Source organism: Ambystoma mexicanum, chromosome 9 (genome assembly GCF_040938575.1).
Source record: "Ambystoma mexicanum isolate Mex_15411 chromosome 9, UKY_AmexF1_1, whole genome shotgun sequence".
Lineage (NCBI taxonomy): Eukaryota > Metazoa > Chordata > Amphibia > Caudata > Ambystomatidae > Ambystoma > Ambystoma mexicanum.
In genome coordinates this window covers 176,340,556-176,363,402 of record NC_090931.1, presented here as the reverse complement: position 1 = coordinate 176,363,402, position 22,847 = coordinate 176,340,556, and the positions used below count along the sequence as shown (strand labels likewise).

Below are 22,847 nucleotides of genomic sequence, written 5' to 3'. Positions count from 1 at the left end.
AGATTCGGAGTGACAAGTATTCAAATAAAATTACACACATGGTTTCTTGAATTAATTATTAATTTATCTATCATGTTAAAGGATATTTGTACCGTGCACTATCACCACCGGAGTAGTCCCCTGGCACTCTGGCGGCTCTGACAAAAGGGGGGTGGGAGGTGTGTTAGTGGGACAAGCTGGAACATGCAAGAGAGTAGTGATGTGCTGTTGGCAGCCTCAGCCTGGTGGGTCCGTTGGCTGGGCTTGGGGTGTTTAACGGTCAGTAGTCGTATGCTGTTGTGCAAGTCTATGTGTGGTTTGTTTTGTTGTTGCAGTGTAGTGACGTTTGTACGGATTGTTATGTTATAGGCTTGTGGTTGCGTTTGGTTAGAGTTTGAGAGGTGTGTGCAGAGGGGTGAAATTGTTAGTGGATTGTTTAATTGGCATTGCTGTCCTTGCAGTTATGTCTAGGTGTGATGCTTGCTATCATTCACTATTCCATCTGACTGTGGTACTTGCTAATCTTCAATATCCTATCTAGATGTGAGGCAGGCTAGTGATCACGATTCCATCAGAGTGTGGCATTTGGTAACATTCACAGTTTCATCTAAGTGTGGCGCATGCTAACAGAGTAAGCCTTCTTCAGAAGGGGCAATATAACAGTAACACTAAAATACACTTAAGAAATACACACTCTTAATAGTGCTAAATCAGCAAGCACCCTTTTGGGATGGCCCACAGACACGACCTACATCCTCAGGTGACTTAACTAGGGTGCTGGGGACATTAATATATCACTGTTGCATTTAGAGTCAGATTTAAGAGTTTGTCAAAGAGAAAGGTGGTCATGAGAACAAGAGATCTCACAAATATTTCTCAAAACAGGCAAGTACTTTTGTAAACCCCTCAATGCAATGTTAGTTAACCCTTTCCTTGAAGGAAGGCCAAACACATTCACAGAGGGAAGAAGTCATTGAGGGAGCCAGGCTAAGCCAAAGTCAACTGAGCAAAAGTCTAGGTGAAACTGAAGCACTTCTCAGGGGTAGGTAAAAGTCTTGCACAATGTTTTAAAAGTCTTTGTAGATAGAAGATATCAAAGTTGGGCCACAAGCTGTTTAGGCTTGTGAGCTAAGGAAGCCGTCAGCAACTCTACAGAGCACCCAGGACAAGTTTCACCAACAGAGAACAAGTGCAGTTACACAAGAGGTAAGGTCTTAGACTTTACAGTACCTTTAGGTTGAAGAAAAGTGCAGCAGATGACTTCTGTTAGTGTGCAGCTCTGCAGATGTTCCTGGGCCTCAGTGGTGGGGACAAGAGGGAGGACTTGTTTGGACTCCTGCATTGCAATGGGACGGTCACCGATCGCAACCAGCAATCTTCAAACAAGTGGCACTTCAGTGGTTCAGGGACTCGCGCCTACCGCAAATAGCAACACTGCGGTTTCTGGCTGTCGATATGGACTTTCCTTGTATCTGGGGTCCAGCACTGTTGAGGTGGTTCAGGCCAGTCCTGCTGCTTGGGAGTCAGGCGGTCCGGAGGCTGGAGCTTTTGGCGAGCTTAAAAGCAACGCACACAATCTGGTGTTCCTCTCCCTGGCGTTTCGGTTTCCAGCCGCAACTCTGGAAATTCAAGTAGCTCCGAGAGGGTCCAGGTGGCTTACTTTGCAGTTGATTGGTCCCAACAACTCAAGGGGAGAAGTTGTCCTTGCAGGGGCTTCTCTGTCAATACTTATTTGGAGTTTTAGCACAGCAGCAGGGCTTTACCGGGAAAATAAACGGTCCAGGAGTTGCAGTAGGTGTCCTCTTCAAGTTCTTTCGTCCAGTTATCGACTGCCTTCCAAGCCAAAAAGCCTTGCCTTTTATGCAGGTTTCTCCCATTCATTCCAGCCTGTCAGTCACCCAGCAGGGTAGCTGTCCTTGCAGGGCAGTCAGCCAGGCAATCACCACAGAGTGCATTTGGGTGTCCTAGGAGACGAAGCACAGAGTTTCGGGCACCTCCCTCACTTCCTGCCACCACCAGACACCCTTGAGCCAGAGGCAGGCTTCACTTGAGAATCCCGCCAAAGGCAAAGCGAACAAATGGATCAAACCTGGTTTGGCGCGTAGAGTAAATCTCAAGGACCTTTCCATAAAGAAATGGCGAAAAAAGACCAGGGCCATTTTTACAAAAATGGCACCCTTGGGTGCTTTATTGAAGCTGCGAACGCAGCCCGCAGTAAATGCACACCACGGTAGTTGAAAGCAAACCACTGCCAGCAGCCATTCAGTAAGGAAAGTTTAACAAAAGTGTTACCTGAGAAGCTGGACAAAGGGGATACCAAGTAATCCCTCCAGCACCCTTTAGTAAGATAGCGTGTGCTGGGTCTAGAAAGTTACAATTGTAAGTAGTCAATTTCACTTTACTGATCTAACAGTAGTTTATCCAAGAGAAGGTATTTAAACCTTTGCGAAATCTGAAAGACTTCCTTGTACCACTGCACTGAAGGTTCTGTGTGACAATATAAAAGATGATGCCTATGGAGTTTGTCGGACTCCACAACCAAAAGAAACAGTTCAAAAATCACTTTACAATACATGAGATAGTGGGAAGAAAGGGTCTCACTCTCTCTAGGTAAAACAATCAAGTCCTCAAAATCCAGCAAAGTTGCTGGGGGTCTCTAAGGTATAGCGGAATTAGCACGTTTGAGAATTCTCCCTAACAATGACCAAGAAGAGCTGCAGAAGGCTGGGGTAAGAGGGGGGGGGGGGGTGGGGGGTTTTAGGAGTTGCCAGCGGTCGAAGCAGTCCTTTGAGGAACTCTGAATAGACTGACCAAAGAGAAGAGCGTCCCAGAGATCTGGGGTAGAGGGAAATAGTCACCAGATGCACCTTGATGGAGGCCTGCGCCAGCCACACCTAGGACAAGGATAACAAGTATCAAAAGGATCTGCGGGGCAGTGACCCTCAGGAGGGTTGATCTCCTGCGCCCAGCACCATGTTGCAAAAAGTTTCCACTTGTGCCCGTAGCACTATAGAGTCGATGATGCTCTGGCCCTGGCAAGGATCTCTCTGCAGCCCACCGGCAGCTCATACCCACCAAACTCCAAGGCTGCAGGAGCAAGGCCTTCAGGTTCAGTGATCCTGGGTTGTGATTTAGGATTGCGCCGCCTCGCACAAGCAGATCTGTGACCACTGGCAGCTTGATCGGGTACCAAATCTGTCACGGCAACGCAGTGAGGACAAGGATTGCTAGGGAAAATTATTTGTGCTAATTCCCTTCAACATTGGAGACCCCAGCTCTTTTGCTGGACTTTAGGACTTTGTGATTTTTATCCTGGAGTGAGTGAGCTTTTTGTATTGTGACACACAGCACCTTCAGTGCAGTATCAGGGAAGTCCTTTGGATCTTCCATAAGGCTTAAATACCTTCTATTGGGTAAACTACTGTTCCGAAGAGTAGTAAAGTGAAATTGACTTTACTTGCCTGTTTTTTCTATGTAGGTCCAGTACAACCCATCTTATGTGTAAGTACTGGGAGGTTACTTAGTAGCCCCTTTTCCTACTTACTCATGTAACATTTTTTATGTTACCCTCACTACTTTTAATGGTTGGTGGCAGTAATTTAATGTTCCTACCATTGTGCGTTTTTACCGCAGCCTGAATGCTCAGCTGCAGTATAGCACCCACAAGTGCCCATTTTGTCAAAATGGCACCAGTCTTCCTTTTTTGCCATTTCATGCTTGCAAGGTCTTTCATGGGATTTACTCTGCACGCCAAAATAGGTTTAACCCTTTTGTTCATTTTGCCTTTGGCGGGCTTCAGTGCTGAAACCCGCCTCTGGCTCCCATGTGTTTGGCAGGGCAGGAAGCGAGGGAGGTGCCTGAAATTCTATGTCCTTAGTCTCCTTGGTTACCGAATGCACCCAGTGCGGATTGGCTGGAAGTCATTAAGGACAGCCACCCTGCTGTGTGAGTGACAGGTAGGCTTTGCACGAATGGGAGAAACCTGCATAAAAAGGTGAGGTCTCTTGAACAAAGGCAGAACTGAACGAAACATCAGACGAAGGAAACTGGGAGAAAAGCTTGCTGCATCCTCCTGGACCGTTAAACTGCCCGGTGAAGCCCTGCTGCAGTGCTGAAGCTCCAAACTAAGAATAGACTAGAGAAGCCGAAAATGACGACTTCTTCCCTTGGGTTGGTAGGAGCAACTGACCCCAGGACTAACTTTGCTGGAACTCCTCTCCCTGCTGGCTGTACTTCCTTGCTTCTGCTGGAACAGAGTGCCAGGGGTCAGGAAACCCAGAATTAAAAAAAAAAAAAAAAAAAGAGTGCATCGTCTTCAAGCCGGACCCAATCTCCAGGAAGATCCCGAGGCCCCTCCCGAAGCAGGACGACCCAAGCCTGACCCACCTCAACAGAGTGCCGGACCCCAGAAGCAAGGGAAGCCCATCAAGTGTCCAAGAACTGCATGGTGCTATTGACCAGTAGCTGAAACCGCAAAGTGCCACTGATTTGGAAAGTGCCCGTAGCCGCCACCGACCTTCAAACTGCAGTGCAGGAGTCCTCTAGACGTCCTCGCTCTTGTCCCCACGACTGAGGACCAGCGGCCCAGGAACCCAGGATCTGCAATACTGCAACGAGAACAGAAGCCAGCTGGATCCTAGTCTTCAAAATGAAGGTACTGTCTTGACTAAGGGGTACTTACCTCTTGTGTCTATAGCTTGCTTGTTCTCACTGGAGACTTGCAGTAGCTGCTTTTTGCAGAGTTTATTACTATCTGGGCCTTTGCCTTTCACAAGCCTAACAGCCTGTGGCCCAACAGTGATTCTTTTTCTACAAACTCTTAAAAACATTGTGCAAGACTTTTGTGATATCTAAAGTAGTGCCCCAGCTCCACAGACATTGTTCAAGTTGACTTTGGCTGTCCCGGCTTCCTGCAGACTCTTCTGACCCATTGACTTTAGTTTTAACTGTCCCTCATAGGTGGTGCCTAAGTTTAACTTGGATTGCTGTGAAAGGTCTAACCTAGACTTCATTGGGAGATTAAAAAGTAATCACATGCTCCAAGTAGTGGTTAACCTTTTTCCTTCCCTAACCTCTTGCTTTTTCACAACTTCAGAATTGCATTAAGTGTCAAAAGTGATATATCAATGTCCACAGTGCCCTAGTAACTGAAGTCACCTCATGGTGTAGGAAGTGTGTGGCATCCCAAAAGGGTATTCACTTGCTGGTCTGAAATCTGAGGAAGTGTTCTGAAGTATTTTTATTGATGCATATTGCCCTTTCCAAAGAGGGATTATGTAGAACTGACATAAATAATTTTTTTTACTAGAAAATCTTGAGTATATGTGCTATTTGAATACTTGTAATTGTGAATCAGTGTTCCTCTCTACAGCTCACATTTACCCCTCTTGAGATAAGCCTGGCTGCTCAGTCATTCTACCAACTTGTGTAGTACAGACCTATACCAATAGGTGGGTTACCCATTACCAAGAGGACAAGGATGGTGTAGTCTCCCACAGGGTTACTGCAGCCAATCTTACTAAACGAGGATCAACCTGCATCAGCACCGTTTGATTTGATTGATAACTCGCAGCAGGAGAGGCAACGGGAGGGGGGTGGGAGGTACGCGTATAGGAACACACCTTCCCACAGGAAGGAAAACACGTCCAATGCTCCTCGGCTGGTGGAACCTGCTGGTGAATCTCTGGCATTTGGATTTCGTCGCCAACAGCTCAATCTGGGGCCTGCTCCATCTGAGGAAGAGGCTGTCCACTTGATCCTGTTGAAGTTCCAACTCATGGCAAGAGCACAGCCCCCTGCTGAGGGAGTCGGCAATGGTTTTTCTTGACTCCCGCCAGATGACCCAGTGCCACAAATCCTGCGCCTCTCTGGAGAGCGCTAGTTATCTGGTACCCCCTGCTTCCTGCAGTAGAACATCATGGTGGTATTGTCCTTGAAGACCCTCACCACCTTGCCTTTGAGGGACAGAAAGAACGCCTTGAGGGCCCAGGACACTGCCCACAGCTCCAGGACATTGATGTGGAGATTCCTCTCCAGTAGCCACAGGCCTCTGCCATGAAGTCGTCCGGTGTGGGCTCACCAGCCCTCCAGGGAAGCGTCTGTGGTGACCGTCACCTGGTATGGTGGGCTGTGGAAATCTGTGCCCCCGGCAATGTTGGAGTGCATGCCCCACCAGCTTATTGCTCGACAGAACTCCTCGTCGAGAACAACCTTGTCTGCAAAGCTTCTGGACACCTGGATCCACCAAGCATCCAGGAATTCCTGAAGGGGTCACATCTGCAACCAGCAGAGTCGGATCAGATAAATACACAACATGCTGAGCAGCGACTTGATGGTCCGCACTGTGGCGGTCTTCAGTGCCAACATCCGTTGCACCTTGCCCAGCATGGCCGCTATCCACTCCTCCGAGGGGGCTGCCAGGCGGGAGACAGTGTTGAGCCTGGCCCCCAGAAACAGCGTGTTCTGCGATGGTATCAAGCAGGACTTTGGATAGTTCACAGAGAACTCCAGATCCATCAGCAGTCGGACGGCCCTTTCCGTGTGTTTGACGGCTACTTCCCTTGACTTGTCACAGACGAGTCAGTCGTCGAGGTACGGGTACACATGTATACCTTGTAGACGCAGATGAGCAGCCACTGGTGCCAGGCACTTTGTAAACACTGACTTCAGTCTGAAAGGAAGGGCCTTGAATTAGTAGTGCTTTCCCTGTACGACGAAGCGCAGGAACTTCTGATGCTTCTTTTGAATGGGGACATGGAAGTTGCGTCCTCCAGATCCAGCGACTTCAGAAGTCTCCTTCCTCCAGTTGTCCAAGCCCATGCTGCAACAGGACCATCCTGAATATTTAGGACTCGAGATACTTGTTGAGATGCCGCAGGTCAAGAGTGGGCCTCCAGCCCCTGGTCTTCACCAAGAAGTATCTGGAGTAAACTCCAGAGCCCCAGAGTCGCTTTGCAACCAGCTCTATCGCCCCTTTTCTCATCATGGCCCATACTTCCTGCAGGAGCGGAGGGATGTGCTGCTCCTGCCGAGTCACCGGTGGTATCCACCGACACTTCTGCTGGAATCTAGAGTGTGACAAGGCAAGAGCGTCCAGCACCCATCAATAGGTGGAGATCTTTTCCCACTTGCCGACGAAGCCCGCCAGCAGGCCTCCCACAATGTGCATGGGTGGGGGACCGACGTCCTGGCCGGTTCAATCTTGCTTCAGGGTCTGCGTGCCGCCTTGGGAGCGACAACTGTCACCTCCAAAAGCCTTGGAATGCCCCCTGTAGGCCTTCCGGGGTCATAGAACGATAGGGCTGGCGGTATGAGGATGATTCCCCCCCCCCCCGCTGAAACCCTACGACTGGCTAGATTTCCCTCCTGAGGCACGAAAAGGAAGGCCGATGTTGCTGAAGCGTGCCAAGGGCACGGGCCATCTCTGTGTCGGTCTTAATGGCTTGCAACGATTCGTTGATGGCCTTGCCAAATAGAATGTCCCTGTCAAAGGTCATGTCCAGGACCCTCGTCAGAACTTCCTGCCGAAAGTTGATGGCTTTCAAGCAGCCACTGTTCCCCCATCTGTCAGAACCCTGTGTCTGCGATGTCCGGGGCCACTGTGATGGCATGGCCTGATGCCACCTCGCCCTCTTGGAGAATCTCCAGCGCCTCGACCCTTTTGTCATATGGTAGAAACTCCAGCAGTGTAGCCATATTATGCCACAGCTCCCGGTCGTATCTGGCCAGAATCGCAAGTGCATTCGCTGCCTTGACCTTCGTCGCCACCGATTTGATCACCTTCCTACCCATGACGTCCAACTTCTTCCCCTCGCTGTCTGAAGGGGGAACGGAGACTGAAGATGAGGGATTTGAAGACTTCTTCCTCGCAGCCGCCGAGACCACTGAGTCCAGGTAGGGCTGTGACCGCAGTGAAGCCAGAATTTACTTTTGCCTTCTCCTTATAACACAGAAGTGCTTGACCGGATCCTCGCCTCTATATCCGAGTGAAGTACTGGAGACAAAATTAAACGCATGCAATCTTAGATCAAATAACACCAACACAGAGTCACAGCACATAGGATGACCCAGGTTAAAAAAAACAAAAAAAAAGCTTTTTTGTGGCAGCACCCATGAAATGGAATGCTATTCCCCCTGACATTAGGGAAGAGAAATCAACAGCCCTCTTTAGGAAACGGCTAACAACCTTTCTGTTTAGATAGTGGAAGTTAACTGCACGGTCCTCTGACCAGTTTCTGACATGTTTCTGTACTGCCCTGGACTCTGTTTTGTGCCCGTTTGATTTATTTCTTAGTTTGCTTGTTTGTGCGCCCTTAAGCCTACGGGTCGGTGGCGCGTGTTATAAATATATTAAAGTAACATCTCACCTTCCGGACTCCCCTCCTTCGGTGGAATGACCTTCTCGCTGTCCTTGGAAGAGGATGTTGTGTTCTTGTCTGCATCAGATTTGCTCTTCTCCTTGTCCTTCTTGGGCTTAGGCTTGGCAAACTTTGCTTTATTCAGAAGGTATTGCACCTCTCGGTCCAGCATTCCCAGCTTCAGCTCAATGTCTTTGGACAGCAGCACTGGCTTCTCAGAGGGAGCCAGCTTCCCCTGTTCAGCAACCGTCTGATTTTTCCATGTCTGGACAGGAGTGAGAAATGTTTCAGTGAGATGGGCCAGACTTCCTTCCCTCACTACTGCCCCGTGCACTGTCCACCAACCCGGTCTTTAGATTCAGCATGCCAGACAAGGAGCATGTAACCCTCAGTTGTCCAACAACCACCGCAGGAAAGATGTAAAACATTAGATTGGGCTGCATTAGATCCAGATCACCAGCATCCATAACAAACCAGACAATCTGCAATTATAGCTAGGGGACTTGCATTTAGGCAAAAATGCCAGCAACCTACAAACAGGTCAGAATGGCAGTAAACAAATTGAAGGCGCAACATTCAGCAGAGTGAAGAATACCTGCAAACACATGAGGTCCTACCGAAAAGGACCCATATTAAGGGAAAACCATTAAGCCCTCAGCCACATTACCTACAAGCACACCTAGGGTCACATGTTCAGCTCAGAATACCTGCAACTCTATTCAGGATTCTATGTTAAGCACAAAGTAGACTCCTCAAATTCAGCGTACTAGAATCATGCCAGAATAGCGGCAATCAAATCTATGGTCCTATAATCCACCAAACCCAGAACATCCATACGCCCCCCCTCCCCAATTCAGCCCACTATTGCCACTTACTGTCCCACATCATATCCAGTGACCAAGCTGAAGCCAATTCGGAAGCCTTGAATCACCCCTTCAAAGATTCTTAGCTGCCCCTCCAACTTACTGAACCTCTACAAGTCTTCCCCAGCAGTTCCTTACCCAAGTCTCATTGATCACTTTCTCTAGTGTCGTCAGTTCAACATCAGTGAAGATCTGATCTACTTCTGGAATCATCCGGGCTCCCCTGTAACAATAGTTGAAATAAAGAACAAAAAGCAGTATATACACAGAGTGAGTGTCTTGTGGAAACATACACAGCAGGAAAGACTTCAAACTGCACCCAGAGAGACGAAGCAAGTGAATACGTTTAGAGATATGCAACTGTCCCCAAATGCCAAGAAAGAAAAATTGACAAATCCAATAAAAAACATTTCTGGACAGATATGAAAAAAATTGCTGAGCTTAGTGGTAGGAAGTGGGCATAAATTATAAGTTACTCACCGTAGTGAGTAACATACTTTTAGTCCTTAGTCCCCTTTTCTCCATACTGCTACTGCATGAGAGTCCCTTCCTTGGGATGGGACACTGAACCTTTCTCCCCTTTAAATTTAGAGGCATGCGTGGCTGCGGCCCTGGGAGCATGCGCTGCCCTGACTGCCATCCAGCGCCACAACTCAGTCCCCATAGTCGCGTAGACAATATATTACCATTGCCTAATGACACCAGATTTATTAGGCGGGGCGGGGGGGAAGGATTGTGGAATGTATGGAGGAAAGGGGTCTAAGGACTTAGTCACTACGGTGAGTAAATTATAATTACTCTTACGTCCTTTCCCCTTTCCTCCATATTGCATGGGAGATTGCAACCGAGTGTAGCCCCAGGGTGGAGAGGAGACCCTCCTTAAGCAAACAGGTTTCTAAGAAACGCCTTTCTAAAAGCCGTGTCTGATCTAGAGCCGGCATCCAAACAGTGCTTGCAGAAGGGGAGGCCCAGGTGGCTGCCCTGCTTATGACTTGCCTGGGGACATGCCGCTGGAATGCAATGGCTGTTGCCTTGGCTCCCACTGTGTGGGCGTGCATGTTGGCCGGGAGTGGCTTATGCTGTCGCTCGTATGCTTCCTTGGTGGACAAGACCATCCACCGGGCTATGGAGGCCTTTGAGGCCCGATACCCTGGTCTTGAACCTCCTAAGGTGACAGTTCGACTTGCGGAAGCCCTTGGTCTTGTCCAAGTAAAACTTCAGGGCACTCCCGACATCAAGGCAGTGCAGAACACTGGGCTTCATCTTTAGGTTCAGCAAAAAATGTAGGCAGCACTATTTCTTTGTTTAGATGGAAAGCAGACGGCACCTTAGGCAGGAATGCTGGGTGTGTCCGCAGGACTACTTTATCCCTGTGAAACATAGTATATGGTTCTGAGGCGACCAGCGCCTGGATTCCGCTGACTCTGCTACAATATGTGAGGTCGACCAGTAAGGCCGTCTTAATGGTGACCAGCCGGATGTCCGCAGACGCCATTGGCTTGAATGGTTTGTGTGCCAAGGCACCCAAGACTATGTTGAGATCCCATACAGGGTGTGGTCTCTTGATGGGCGGGTAGAGCCTGGCGAGTCCAGCCAAATGCTTTTTTGACAATCTGATTGGAAGAAGAGAACATCTCTTCCTCCGAGTTTCTGTAAGCCCCGATGGCTGACCGGTAAGTGCGGCAAGGCTCTAGTATTTTTTTCTAATGACAATTTTTCAAATGCCTTTATCTTGAAAACATTTAGTCGGGAAACAAAATGTGAATTTTAATTGGGGTTCCACTTTTTTTTTTTACCTTAGAAAACCCCCCAAAAACGTATTAAATGAAAAGGAATACATTCGAAAACAATTTTTGACGAAATGTTTGAGATAATTGCATTTCGAAAAAATGACCAGATCCTGCGGCAAGTGTCGACCTGCACGCCCGAGTGGGCGAGGTGTGCAGACAATGAGAGCATGTCGTCCAACGTCCATGCCAGGGGGGGGGGAGGGGGAGATGGGTCGATGTTCTTAGAGTCTGCCAAGTGGCAGAACCAGGTCCACTTGCTCTTGTACTAGGCCCTCGAAGCCTTGTGCCCTGTATGATCTCTAGATTAGCCTGGGATAGGCTGAGGCGCTTTAGCGCGATCTGCTCAGGAACCATTCTGTGAGGGCTAGTTTCTGTGGCACAGGGTTGATGACCCTGAAACCCCCCCCCCCCCCCCCCCCCACCTCCTCCTGCTGCTGCTGCGCCAGAAGATGTGCTGGGCCCATCAGAAGGTGGATAGGTGGTCTGTCCGAGAGGTTGAGCAGCTCCGAGAACCATGGTCTGGCTGTGCATCATCGGGCCATTAGAATGACGCTGAGGTGGAGAGACTCCTTGATCCTGCATATCCCTATCAGCGGTGAGGGCGGGAAGGTGTATGCTGTCATGTCGTTCCACTGAATCTGAAATGCGTCGCCCAGGGTGCCGGGGCCTTGTCCCTGCCGGGAGGCAAACTGTTGGCACTTCTTGCTGTCCCAGGTGGCAAAGAGGTCCACTTGGGTGTGTCCCCATTTGCTTAAGATCTCCTGCAGCACGAGGTCATTTAGTTGCCCCTCGTAATTGTCAGCTTCATATCTGCTGAGCATGTCCGCCTCCAGGTTGGATTCTTCTGGAAGATGGACTGCTGTGAGGTAGATGTTTTCCAGGGTCTGCACAGGGGAGGGGATCTGGTACCACCCGGCTTGTAGACCTAGTACATGCTGGTCGAGTTGTCTGTCTGAATAAGTACAACCGAGCCACTGATAATTGGAAGGAAGGCCCCCCGAGTGCTAGCCAGATGGCCTTCAGTTCCAACCAATTGATGTGGTACTCCTGCCGTGCCCAGGTGCCATGGATGCCGTGGTTGTCCAGGGGGGCTCCCCATCCCTCGAGAGAGGAGTCCGTGGTGGTGGTCACATGAAGGTTAGGTTGCCTGAAGCGCTCGCCTGTCCTCAGGTTGTAGTCCCTGGACCACCATGTGAGGTCTGGGTGAAGAGACGGAGGAACATTGATCATCTCCGCCTGAGAGCCCCGTTCCTGGTTCCATGATGCTGCAAAATGCAGCTGTATCCTCCTCATGCAGAGTCTCGTGTTGGGAACGGCCAATAGGACCGCCGCCATGAGACCCAGTAGGTGTTGGTCCACCAGGTAGATGTCACCCCCTCTGCTGCGGAAGGGAGTAGTGGCCCTCTTGATGGCTGTGATCTTGTCCTCCGAAGGAAAAAACTCTGAGCAAGTCTCCCAGATGAGGCCAACGGTGGTCAGTCTCTGCGGAGGTTGCAACTGTGACTTCTTGAGGTTGAGCGAAAAGCCCAGATCGTGCAGTGCGTTAATGAGTGTGGGAAATGTGGTGCACCGCCTCCGTAGATGTAGCCCTGACGAGCCAGTCGTTGAGGTACGGGTTGATGTGGAGGCCCTGAAGAGGGCCGCCACTGTATTCATCAGCCTAGAAAAGACCCTGGGGGGCGAGTTGAGGCCGAAAGGGAGCACCTTGTATAGGAGATGGTAGCCCATGATCCTGAATCGTAGGAAAGAACGAGGAGGCTGCCAGATCGGTACGTGTAGGTACGCGTCCTTCAGATCCATTTAGCACATAGAGTCTCCCTTGCACAGTGTCTCCGCTATTACAGCTGGCGTAACCATCTTGAATTTTTGTAGAGGAAGGCAGAGGTTAAAGGTGGATAAGTCCAGCACAACTCTCAGGCCCGCTTGGTTCTGGAGTAGAAGCCCAAGCCTCGACGAGCGACCGGATCGCCACCAAAAGAGTTGCTGTGCCAATCTGTGGGAGTGGAGGGGAAGAGTGAGGAGAAGCTGGTATGGGTAGGCAGTACCCTGTGGATAGTAGAGAGGATCCAGGGGTCCACGAAATTCTGGCACCAGAAATGTGCATGAGAGCAAGCCTGCCCCGCCCCACTGGAGACACGTGACCCGAAGGGGCGTGTCATGCCTTCTTTCCCTCTGAGGCTGTTGCGGAGGAGGGGGATTGGAAAGACATGCATTACTCAATGTAATAGCATTTCTGATGATTGTTTCTGCTTAGATTCACATGCGGTGCATATAGTCCGACGTCCAGTGGTAACCACAGAGTATTGCATCTTGTCTTTCGAGAATCAAAAGGGGATGTCGACATGGGTGTGCCTGTAACACTTTCCCTAACGTGACGTGTAGTGCACCCAAAATCCCTCACGCGTCAAGGTCCCTCTGATTGTATTTTTTCTGCAATGAGGATGCCCATGACTACCGCGAGTACATAAAAGAGAAAGTAGTAAGAAGTCTATGTTCCTTCCACCCAAGAAGGGAGGAAGGGTGGGCGCATGTGAATCTAAGATATAATCATCAGAAATGCTATTATGGTGAGTAATGCATGTCTTCTGATGCTTGTTAATCTGCATAGAATCACATGCAGTGCATAGACTAGTGAATAGTACCCAGAGTTGGAGATGGGTTGTGAGAAGGAACAGCAGTGAAAAGAGGTCTTAATACTGCTTGTTCCACCAGAGAATCAGATCTAGAATGAGTGTCTAGGCAAAAGTGTTTTGTAAAGGTGTGTACAGCACTCCATGTTGCCGCTTTGCAAATGGACTCTAGAACATACTCCATGAAAGCTATGGAAGCCCCAGTGCCTAGAGTAGAAGGTGCTCTAGGCTTGAAGGGCAGTTCTCTCTTAGCAAGAGAGAAAGTGATGCATTTGACAATCCACCTTGAGATGGCCGATTTAGAGACAGGATCCCCTTCTCTACCACCTGCTAGTGAAACGAAAAATTGGTTTATTTTTCTCAGTGGTCTAGTTCTTTCCATGTAAAACATGACTGCCCTGCGCACATCTAATGTGTGTAGGCTTCTTTTGGCCATGTTAGTGGGATTGTGGAAGAAAGTAGGCAGTTCTATTGATTGGTTCACATGGAACTTGGAAATAAATGTAGGCGCAAACTGTAACGAAAGGGTCTAGAACTGAAAGGGCCTATAGTTCACCAACTCTCCTCATAGAAGTGATAACCACCAAAAAGGCTGTCTTATAGGTAAGATCTTTGAGACTTGCCTTAGGCATAGGCTCAAAAGGAGACCCCTCAAGTCTAGTCCAAACCACATTTAGTTCCTATCCAGGAGCCGGGTTAGAAATGGGGGGGGATGAATCCTTTTAACCCCTTCCATGAAAGCCTTAATAACTAGTATTTTCCACCACAACACCTTCTGTTGTGACGTAGTGTAGGCTGAGAGAGCAGCTAAGCGAACCTTTAAGTAATTAAAAACCAGGCCTGAGTCTAGGTGGTGAGTCAGCTACAATACAATGTGAGTAGGAGAGCAGTCAATAGGATTGACGCCTTGGAATTGCACCAGATAAACCGCTTCCATTTACTGGAGTAGCAGTATCTGGTGTTCTGTTTTCTTGCCTCCTTAAGTATGTCAATACATCTCTGAGGGAGCGCTAGGTGCCCGAACTCTATGACCTCAGGAGCCAAGCCGCTAAATTCAGGGTTTGCGGGCATGAGTTAAGAATCTCCCCCTCGTCTTGAGATAACATGTTGTACGAGAAAGGCAGTTTCATTGGCAGAGATATGGACATCTCCATCTGATGTGAGAACCAGGGTTTGATGGACCAGTATCATGGTGACTGGTTCCTTTTGCACTACCTTGAGTAGGGGAGTGGGGGTGGGGGGGGGGGGGAGGCTGGGTTCGACAAGCGTAAACACATTTCCCTAACCATGTTATCCAGAGACTGTTTCTGGGGGTACCTGGAGGTGTAATCCTGGCATTGAGCATTCTCCAGAGTTGCAAACAGGTTGATCTCTGAGAAACCTTGTTGTGCGAAAACATTGGAGACGATGTATTCGTGTAGTCGCCATACGGGGAGTGTGAAGTCTCTGCTGAGCCTGTCTGCTAGAAGATGGAGTTCCCCTGGAACGTGTTGAGACATCAGGAACATTGTGTGTTTGAGAGCCCATATCCAAATGTTTTGGGACAGCTTGGATAGCCCTGGAGAGTGTGTGCCCCCTTGCTTGTTCAAGTAATACATGGCTGTGGTGCTGTCTGTAAGAACCAGGACTGTCTTCCCTTGCAACTGTTTGAAAGGCTTTCAGTGTTTTGAATATGGCTAACAGCTCCAACAGATTTATGTGGTTGGATGCTACATCTGGGGACCACAAGCTGTGTGCCGTCTGCTGAAGCAGGTGAGCCCCCCGCCCCGTGAGAGATGCGTCCGTCGTGAGAGTGGCTTCTACTGCAGGGGTGGTGAAGGTCTTCCCCCCCTTAAAAAGGTTTTCCCTCGACCACCACTGCAGAGAGAACGAGGGCTGGCGAGACAACCACTAGATCTTCCCATTGTCTGCTGGCCTGACACCACTGACTGTTGAGCCACTCTTGCATAGGACATATGTGCAGACGGGCGAGAGGAACTAAATAAATGCAGGACGCCATCATTCCTGACGGTCGCATGGCTTTGTGTACCGGCACCTCTCGACCGGCTACATATTGAGGGATCTGAAACAGCATGTTTTTAACCCTCTGGTTGGAGGGGAGGTTGAGGGCGTATGTCCGAATTAGAGCCCCAAGGAACAGTTTGACTTGACTGGGGTCTAGGCTGGACTTGTCGATGGAGAATCCCAGGCTGAATAAGAGGTCTATCGTCTTTTGAGTAATAAACAGGCATTTTCCATATGAATCCCCCGTTATGAGCCAGTCGTCGAGGTTAGGGTAAACCGGGACGGATTCTCTGCGCAGGTGCGTGGCTGCCACTGCCAGTACCTTCGTAAACACCCTTGGCGCTGAGACAATGCTGAAGGGGAGTTCTTTGAACTGATAGCGGTTGTCCTCTACCATGAACCTTAGGTATTTTCTGTGTGCTGGCAACATTGAAATCTGAAAGTATGCATCTTTCATATCTAGTGTTGCCATGTAATCCTCCTGTTTCAGCAGAGTGATTACCTCTTGCAATGTGATCATGCGAAATAAGAGGTTTGATAAATTTGTTCGCTGGGTGCAAGTCTAGCACAGGGCGCATTGTGTGATCCTTTTTGGGTACAAGGAAGTAAACTGAATAAATATACTTGTTAACCTGTAGAAGAAGGAAGACTTCTATGGCGCCATTTTCCTGCAGAATCTCAACCTCTTGCAGCAGGATGCTTAGGTGTTCCGGCGTCAGGCGTCTTGATTTTGGCAGTCTGAATTGAGGTGGGCATCAAAATTCTATGCAGTACCCATGGGCGACGGTCTTGAGCACCCACTGGTCTGTTATCCCCTCCAATGCATGAAGGAAAGATATTAAACACCCCCCCGGGGGCGTGGCCAGCGCTGATGGCGTAAAGACGTGTCTGTGCGGAGCTCCCGTCTCGATCCTGGCCTAGATCCTTAATTTGATCAATATTTTTGACCTGAACAGGAGCCAAACTCATACTCCGGTGGGGGAAGCGATTCCGGCCCTGCTCGGCGCAGGAACGAGGAGAAACGGAGCCGGCGTCCCTGAAAATGCAGCATCTGAACTGGTACCCCCGGGAGAAACAAGATGGCGGACGGCGCCGCGGCCTGAAGGAAGAACAGATTAAGCCGGCGGCGAGGCAGCGGGGAGACGGTCCATCGGGCGCTGCCTCCTTTGTCGCGGGCTGGGTCGAAGAAGTCCCTGTGAGCAGAGCGGAAAGACCCCAGTGAGGAAACCAAGCGCTGGACCGGCCACCCTTGGATCTCCCTCCCCCCCAGGAGACGTCCCACTGTTGGGAGCCCCCGAGCGCACAGGAGAACCTCCGCATTACCCAGGGGCGCGAACGGAGCTACATCCGAGGCTCCGGGATCGCTGCAGAGGAGACAAGAGTGTGAGCAGACCGCTGCCATTTCGAGGGAGATCCGTCGGTGATCTGCCAGCCGCGAGTGCGGTGGTGCTCCGTGGGCCGGAGCGGCAGCAGCGTTAGCGGACCCCTGCCGCTGTCGTTACAGCGAACTGCACGCGGCCCTCCTCCCTCCCTGAATAGGCAACTGAGCGTCTGAAGAGGGAACAGTCCACGCTCGGATGAGCCGGTAGGCTTGCAGACCCTAACCCAACACTGGGGAGCAGGAACTCGCCTGTGCCGTAGACAGCAAGGCCCAGCAGGGTAACGGGACAGTGGCCCAGTGTGCTGGGAGATCGCAGAGCACTCCATTGCCCTACTGGGAGAATATCCTGCGCAGGAGCACATACTTAACTGCACCCCCCTGTGTTCTCCGGTGCCGCCGCTGGGTATCGCTGAGCATCACTGCATAACGCTGACCTGTGAGGCTCACTTTGTTACACACTGTCCAGGGGCTCATACCTGCCGTCATAACACTAGGAGGGACTAATGTCTACTTCACGAAACAAAAACAGGGGTGCATCAATTATGGACTCGTTCTCAGGGGCTAAACCCAAACAGCCCAGCCAATATGAGATCCCCACACAGACGGAACCCCCTGCAACTGTTGATGACCCCAGCAACGCCCAAGTGCTGCAGGCTATTGCTACACTCCAAACGTGCATGGAGACCAGGATAGATGAACTTAAGGTGGACATGCAGCTCATCCGCCAAGATGCCCGCAACATAGCGGAAAGAATAAGCACGGTGGAAATAAATCTGCAGGATACCACAGACACTGCCAAGGACTTAAAGCACAAAGTTATCGCACTTGAGAAACAAGTGGCTGATCTCGCCTCGAGATCAGAGGAAGCAGAGGGAAGGGCCCGCCGCAGTAACATCCGAGTCCTTGGCGTTCCGGAGGGGATGGAAGGCACTGACCCCACGGAATTTATTGAGTCTCTATTAATGCAAGAGGTTGGAGCTGGCAAGCTTACACAGGGATTCTCCGTCGAGAGAGCCCACCGCTCCCTACAGAAACGACCCCCACCGGGATCACACCCACGCCCGATGATAGCCAAGATCTTAAACTTTCGTGATAGAGAGACGATCCTCAAAGTCTCGAGGGACGGAGGCGAGATTAGACGCAATGGCTCCAAGATCGTTATCTACCCCGATTATACCCCGCAAGTGCAGCGCGCCAGGAACTCATTCATACCTCTCAAAGCTCAACTGCGGAAGCTTGATCTTAAATACATGCTCCTGTACCCCTCGCGCCTTAAGATACTATACAAAGGCAAAGCTGTCTTCATGGAGACTCCGGCAGCAGCCACTATGTGGATGGAGCACAATAATTTGGCTGAGGGAGAGGATCACGCCTTGACGCCCAATGGCTGATCACAAACAGATCTCTTTGCTGTAATGATCAATTAGTTCTTTCAAGGACGGGAGCTATATGGACTACCCACAGACATTGTCACAACCCACCCCACCCCAAGCATGGCTGGCCTATGGCCAACACCACATCCGCACCTCACGACCCGGATCGGCCAATGGGTAGCGGAAGCCCCCGAGCGTTGTCCTCCCAGAACGGCTGCTGGGGGCAACATACAGTTATCTTTCATGTTCAATCCACCTGTTCGAGTGGAAGTTAAATTTGTTCATAAGTCTCCGTTTAATACATCAACACAACAATCATGGTCAGCAGGAAGATTACAATGCGCATTGTTGACGGCCGACCCAGGGGGCAATTGCTCAGCACACGAAGCTGGCTTGAAGACGGTTGAGACTGCCATGAGTTCAGCGCTCCAACTCCTCTGCGACCATCATGTCTACACGCCTTAAGATCGCCACTTGGAACATGAGGGGTTTGGGTACCTACTTACGCCGCAACAGAGTTAAATCCTATCTACACAGGAAGAGGATAGGGCTGGCCCTGTTACAAGAAACCCACTTAACCAAGGAATCCACCGCGACGCTCCAATCATACTGGGGCGGACAGGGGTTCGGGTCCACGTATTCTAAATTCGCTAGAGGGGTGTTCACTTGGATCAGCCCTCAAATCCCCTTCCAGCTTACAAAAGCTGAACTGGACCCAGAAGGAAGGTACGTGATACTCTGGGGCCACATCGAACAAACAGAGATATGTATTGTCAATTCATACCTCCCCAACAACAATATCCCTGCGCACCTAGCTATGTTGTACACAAAGATTGCACTTTATAGAGATGCATTCTTTATCTGGGGAGGCGACTTTAATTGCGTCAGTGACTCTGTGCTTGACAGATCTGCTCCTCCCTTGGGGGGCCCGTCGACTGCTACCACCGCTATGAATGTCATGCTAAACCGCCTAGACCTGGTAGACATCTGGCAGGAGCAACACCTAGGGGATCGAGGCTATTCCTTCTACTCCTCGCCACATAATCTTCACACCAGAATTGACTACCTCTTTACCGGCAGAGAAAGCTTTCCCCAGATTGATTCTTCCAATTACTTGGGCCGCACCATCTCTGATCACTCTCCCCTGGTAATTGAATGGAACATCACTGGACCCAGACCTCCCATACCTACATGGAGGATGCCCATCGAGGCACTTAAAGATTCTGAGTTCAGGGAAGATCTCAGAGAATCCCTAGAGAACTACATTCGTGAGAATAAAGACAGTGTTGACCACCTAAGCACAGTCTGGGATGCTCTCAAAGTGGTTGTAAGGGGAGAGGTCATAGCAAAGGCTGGAGGAATGAGGAAACACCTAAGAATTGAACTTGAATTACTAGAAACTGAAATAGAACAGCTAGAATCCAACACCCTGGACCCCCAACCGCAGGAAGACAGGCTTGCCAGTACTAGGGCCACCTGCAGGGAAGCTTGGGACAGACTGGCCAAATTTGATTACATCACCAGAACCAATAAAGCACACGCCCACGCTGATAAACCTGGTAGACTGCTCGCCTGGCTGTGTAGGAAAGAACACCCTAAATATTCGACTACAGCCTTAAGAGATGCTGATGGCACGATACATCGGACCCAACATGGAATTAATGACACTTTCGGGCAGTTCTATGCCCAACTATACTCCCATAATGACATGGTGCCCCCTGAGGAAATTTCAAACACCTTGGACGAAATTGGCCTGCCCCTACTCCCGCTGTCACATAAGGAGGCTTTGGATGCTGATATCACCATAGATGATATAACCGATGCTATCAAGTCTCTGGCCACTTGCAAGGCCCCGGGCAGTGATGGGCTACCCGCCGAATTTTACAAAACCTACGAGCCGGAATTGACTCCGCTGCTGCACGAGGTGTTCCTAGAAGCCTATGAGTCGGGTATCCTGCCTGGGAGTATGCGTGAGACTTTGGTGGTTCCGCTCCTCAAGCCTGGTAAACCTGCAGATGACTGACTCCTATCGCCCTCTTGCGATGCTCATTATGATGTTAAAATCCTTACAACCATTCTGGCTAAGCGGCTGTCCAAGGTGATCGGAGAAGTGGTGCACCCCGACCAGAGCGGCTTTGTGCCGGGTCGCAACACCACTGCCAATCTTCGTAGGCTACAACATGTATTGTCACATTCCACTCATGTAGGGGAATCTTATGCTTTGCTTTCTTTGGACGCCATCAAAGCGTTCGATTCTATTTTCTGGGAATGGCTGATTGCGGTGCTTCGGGAATTTGGCTTTGGAGAACGATTCGTTAGATGGATCACAGTCCTCTATACTAAACCACGAGCACGAGTAAAATCTGGCCGGCTCATCTCCACGGCATGGGACATACAAAGGGGCACAAGGCAGGGCTGCCCGCTCTCCCCTATGCTATATATACTTGGGCTTGAACCCATCGCCATTTTTTTTAGGAAACAATTCTTCGATGCTGGTATAAGGCTTGACAGGGTGGACCACATAATTTCCCTGTATGCAGATGATGTCCTCCTTTATGTGAGGGACCCACAGCTGAATGTCCCAACCATGCTGGAGGTCCTCGGCAATTTTGCCAAGGTATCAGGCATACACTTTAGCAGACATAAGTCTTGCCTGTTTCCGTTGGGTGCCCTCCAAAATACACACGTTGATGACCTCCCCTTGCTGGGTATAGGTTGGTGCCCCATCACGTTCCGCTATCTGGGCATTAATATCTATCACACGCCCGAACTTATGCACGTCAATAACACGGCAGCGGCGCTACCTCCTTTGCGCAAGTCGATTGGGTTTTGGGCTCGCCTCCCCCTATCCATGGTGGGTAGGGCTTCCATCATTAAGAGGATTGTTCTCCCCAGATTTCTTTATGGTTTCCAAAACATTTTTTATTATATTAGGACTCCCTTCTTTCGTCTTTTGGGGAAGATACTTAAAGACTTCCTATGGGGAATTAGTAGGCACAAATTTGCATTATCCACGCTGACCCTCCCTTATGAGCAGGGAGGCATTCGTCTCCCTGATCTGGAACGATACTACCTGGCTGCCCAACTAAGCTTCGTGGCTAAATGGCTAGCTGATGATGACACCCCCGAAACAATGCTTTTACAACGCTCAATTGCTCCGTTCCGGCTAAACGAACTCATTTGGGCCCCTCAACGTCTTGTGGATGGGATTCCATACTTAGCTGCCCTGGGTCGTCAGATATGGCAAAGGGTTAAAATTCTTCTCCACTTGAAACATAGATATATTCCGGACATACCGCTCCTTGCCGACCTGTGTCAGAACTCTGTAGACCTTGCCTCCATTAGATACTGGGAAAGGCTGGGAGTGTACACTTGGGGGGATCTATATAACGAGGGCTCCTTCCGGGATTTCTCCTCCTTGCAATCTGTCGATGGCGTTCCGGCTGGCCAATTCCTTTGGTACTTAAAGATCCGTAAATTTGCTCGGACTAAATGGGACTCGTGGCCAGAAGAACCTGAAACTGACCCCTTCATAACACACCTATATAGTTTGGGAGATGGATGGAGGCCTGTGTCCCGTATATACAGTCACCTAATCGATAGGCCCAATCCCCGCAGTCAGGATCTCAAACTCAAATGGGAAGGAGACTTGGGACATGAACTGTCTGAAGCTGAATGGGGTAGAGCACTAGCGTTTCCCAACGTGGTATTTAGAAATTCTAGATTTAAATTGATTCAGCTTAATATGTTCTACCGCTCGTACCTGACACCACTTAGAATAGCCAAAATATATGAGCTACCCCAACATAACTGCCCTTGGTGCGGTAGAGATGAAGCAAATCTTTTACATATGTTCTGGGGATGCGTCCAGGTCCGACAACTCTGGGCGAGAGTGGAACTCCTCTGTAGCGAGGCAGGCATGACCAGATATGAGTGGACCCCGAAAGAGTGCCTTCTTGGAACGTATCCCAGACTGGCCAAGTTCAAACACTCAGTTAAGCTCATGGACCTGGTATGCATTCTGGTCAAAAGGACCATTGCTATGGCTTGGAAGCGACCTGGAGGCCCACGATACCAGGTATGGCGTAACGAACTGGAGCGCTGGATAGGGGCAGAAACCTCAGCTTGGGAGGATGGTGTTACCACATCCCCCGAAGACACGAGCTTAGCACTTGCTGCCTGGAAAACCCTCACCTGGGCCTTACTTAACCCCCCCAATGACGATAAACCCCCTTGAGAAACTTGCCCCTATTGATACATGCTATCTGTCACAGAATACTTGCGCAGTCCCTAACCTGAACTTGTTGCCTGACCTCCCCGCGTTGCTTACATTATTGACCATACGGAGACTTGTTAATGTTGTTTATGTTTTGCTGTTTCTGCTTAATTGTTAATTTCTAATTGGCTTATTTTGATTATTCCTGACTTATACCACTGTGATCGCTCGATGCTACAATGCAACTGTTTATT

At 49.9% G+C, this 22,847-nt stretch overlaps 1 protein-coding gene across 2 annotated transcripts in view; it reads right to left on the bottom strand.

The window, feature by feature from the left end:
- The window catches only part of HYOU1 (hypoxia up-regulated 1), a 485,286-nt gene that overhangs the window by 30,702 nt on the left and 431,737 nt on the right, over window positions 1-22,847 (bottom strand). For both annotated transcript variants that reach the window (XM_069614392.1, XM_069614393.1), the window contains exons 22-23: window positions 9,338-9,422; window positions 8,346-8,601 (exon numbers count right to left, since the gene is read on the bottom strand). In XM_069614392.1, coding sequence (XP_069470493.1) covers window positions 8,346-8,601; window positions 9,338-9,422 — 341 coding nt within the window. The remainder of the gene's footprint in view (window positions 1-8,345; window positions 8,602-9,337; window positions 9,423-22,847) is intronic.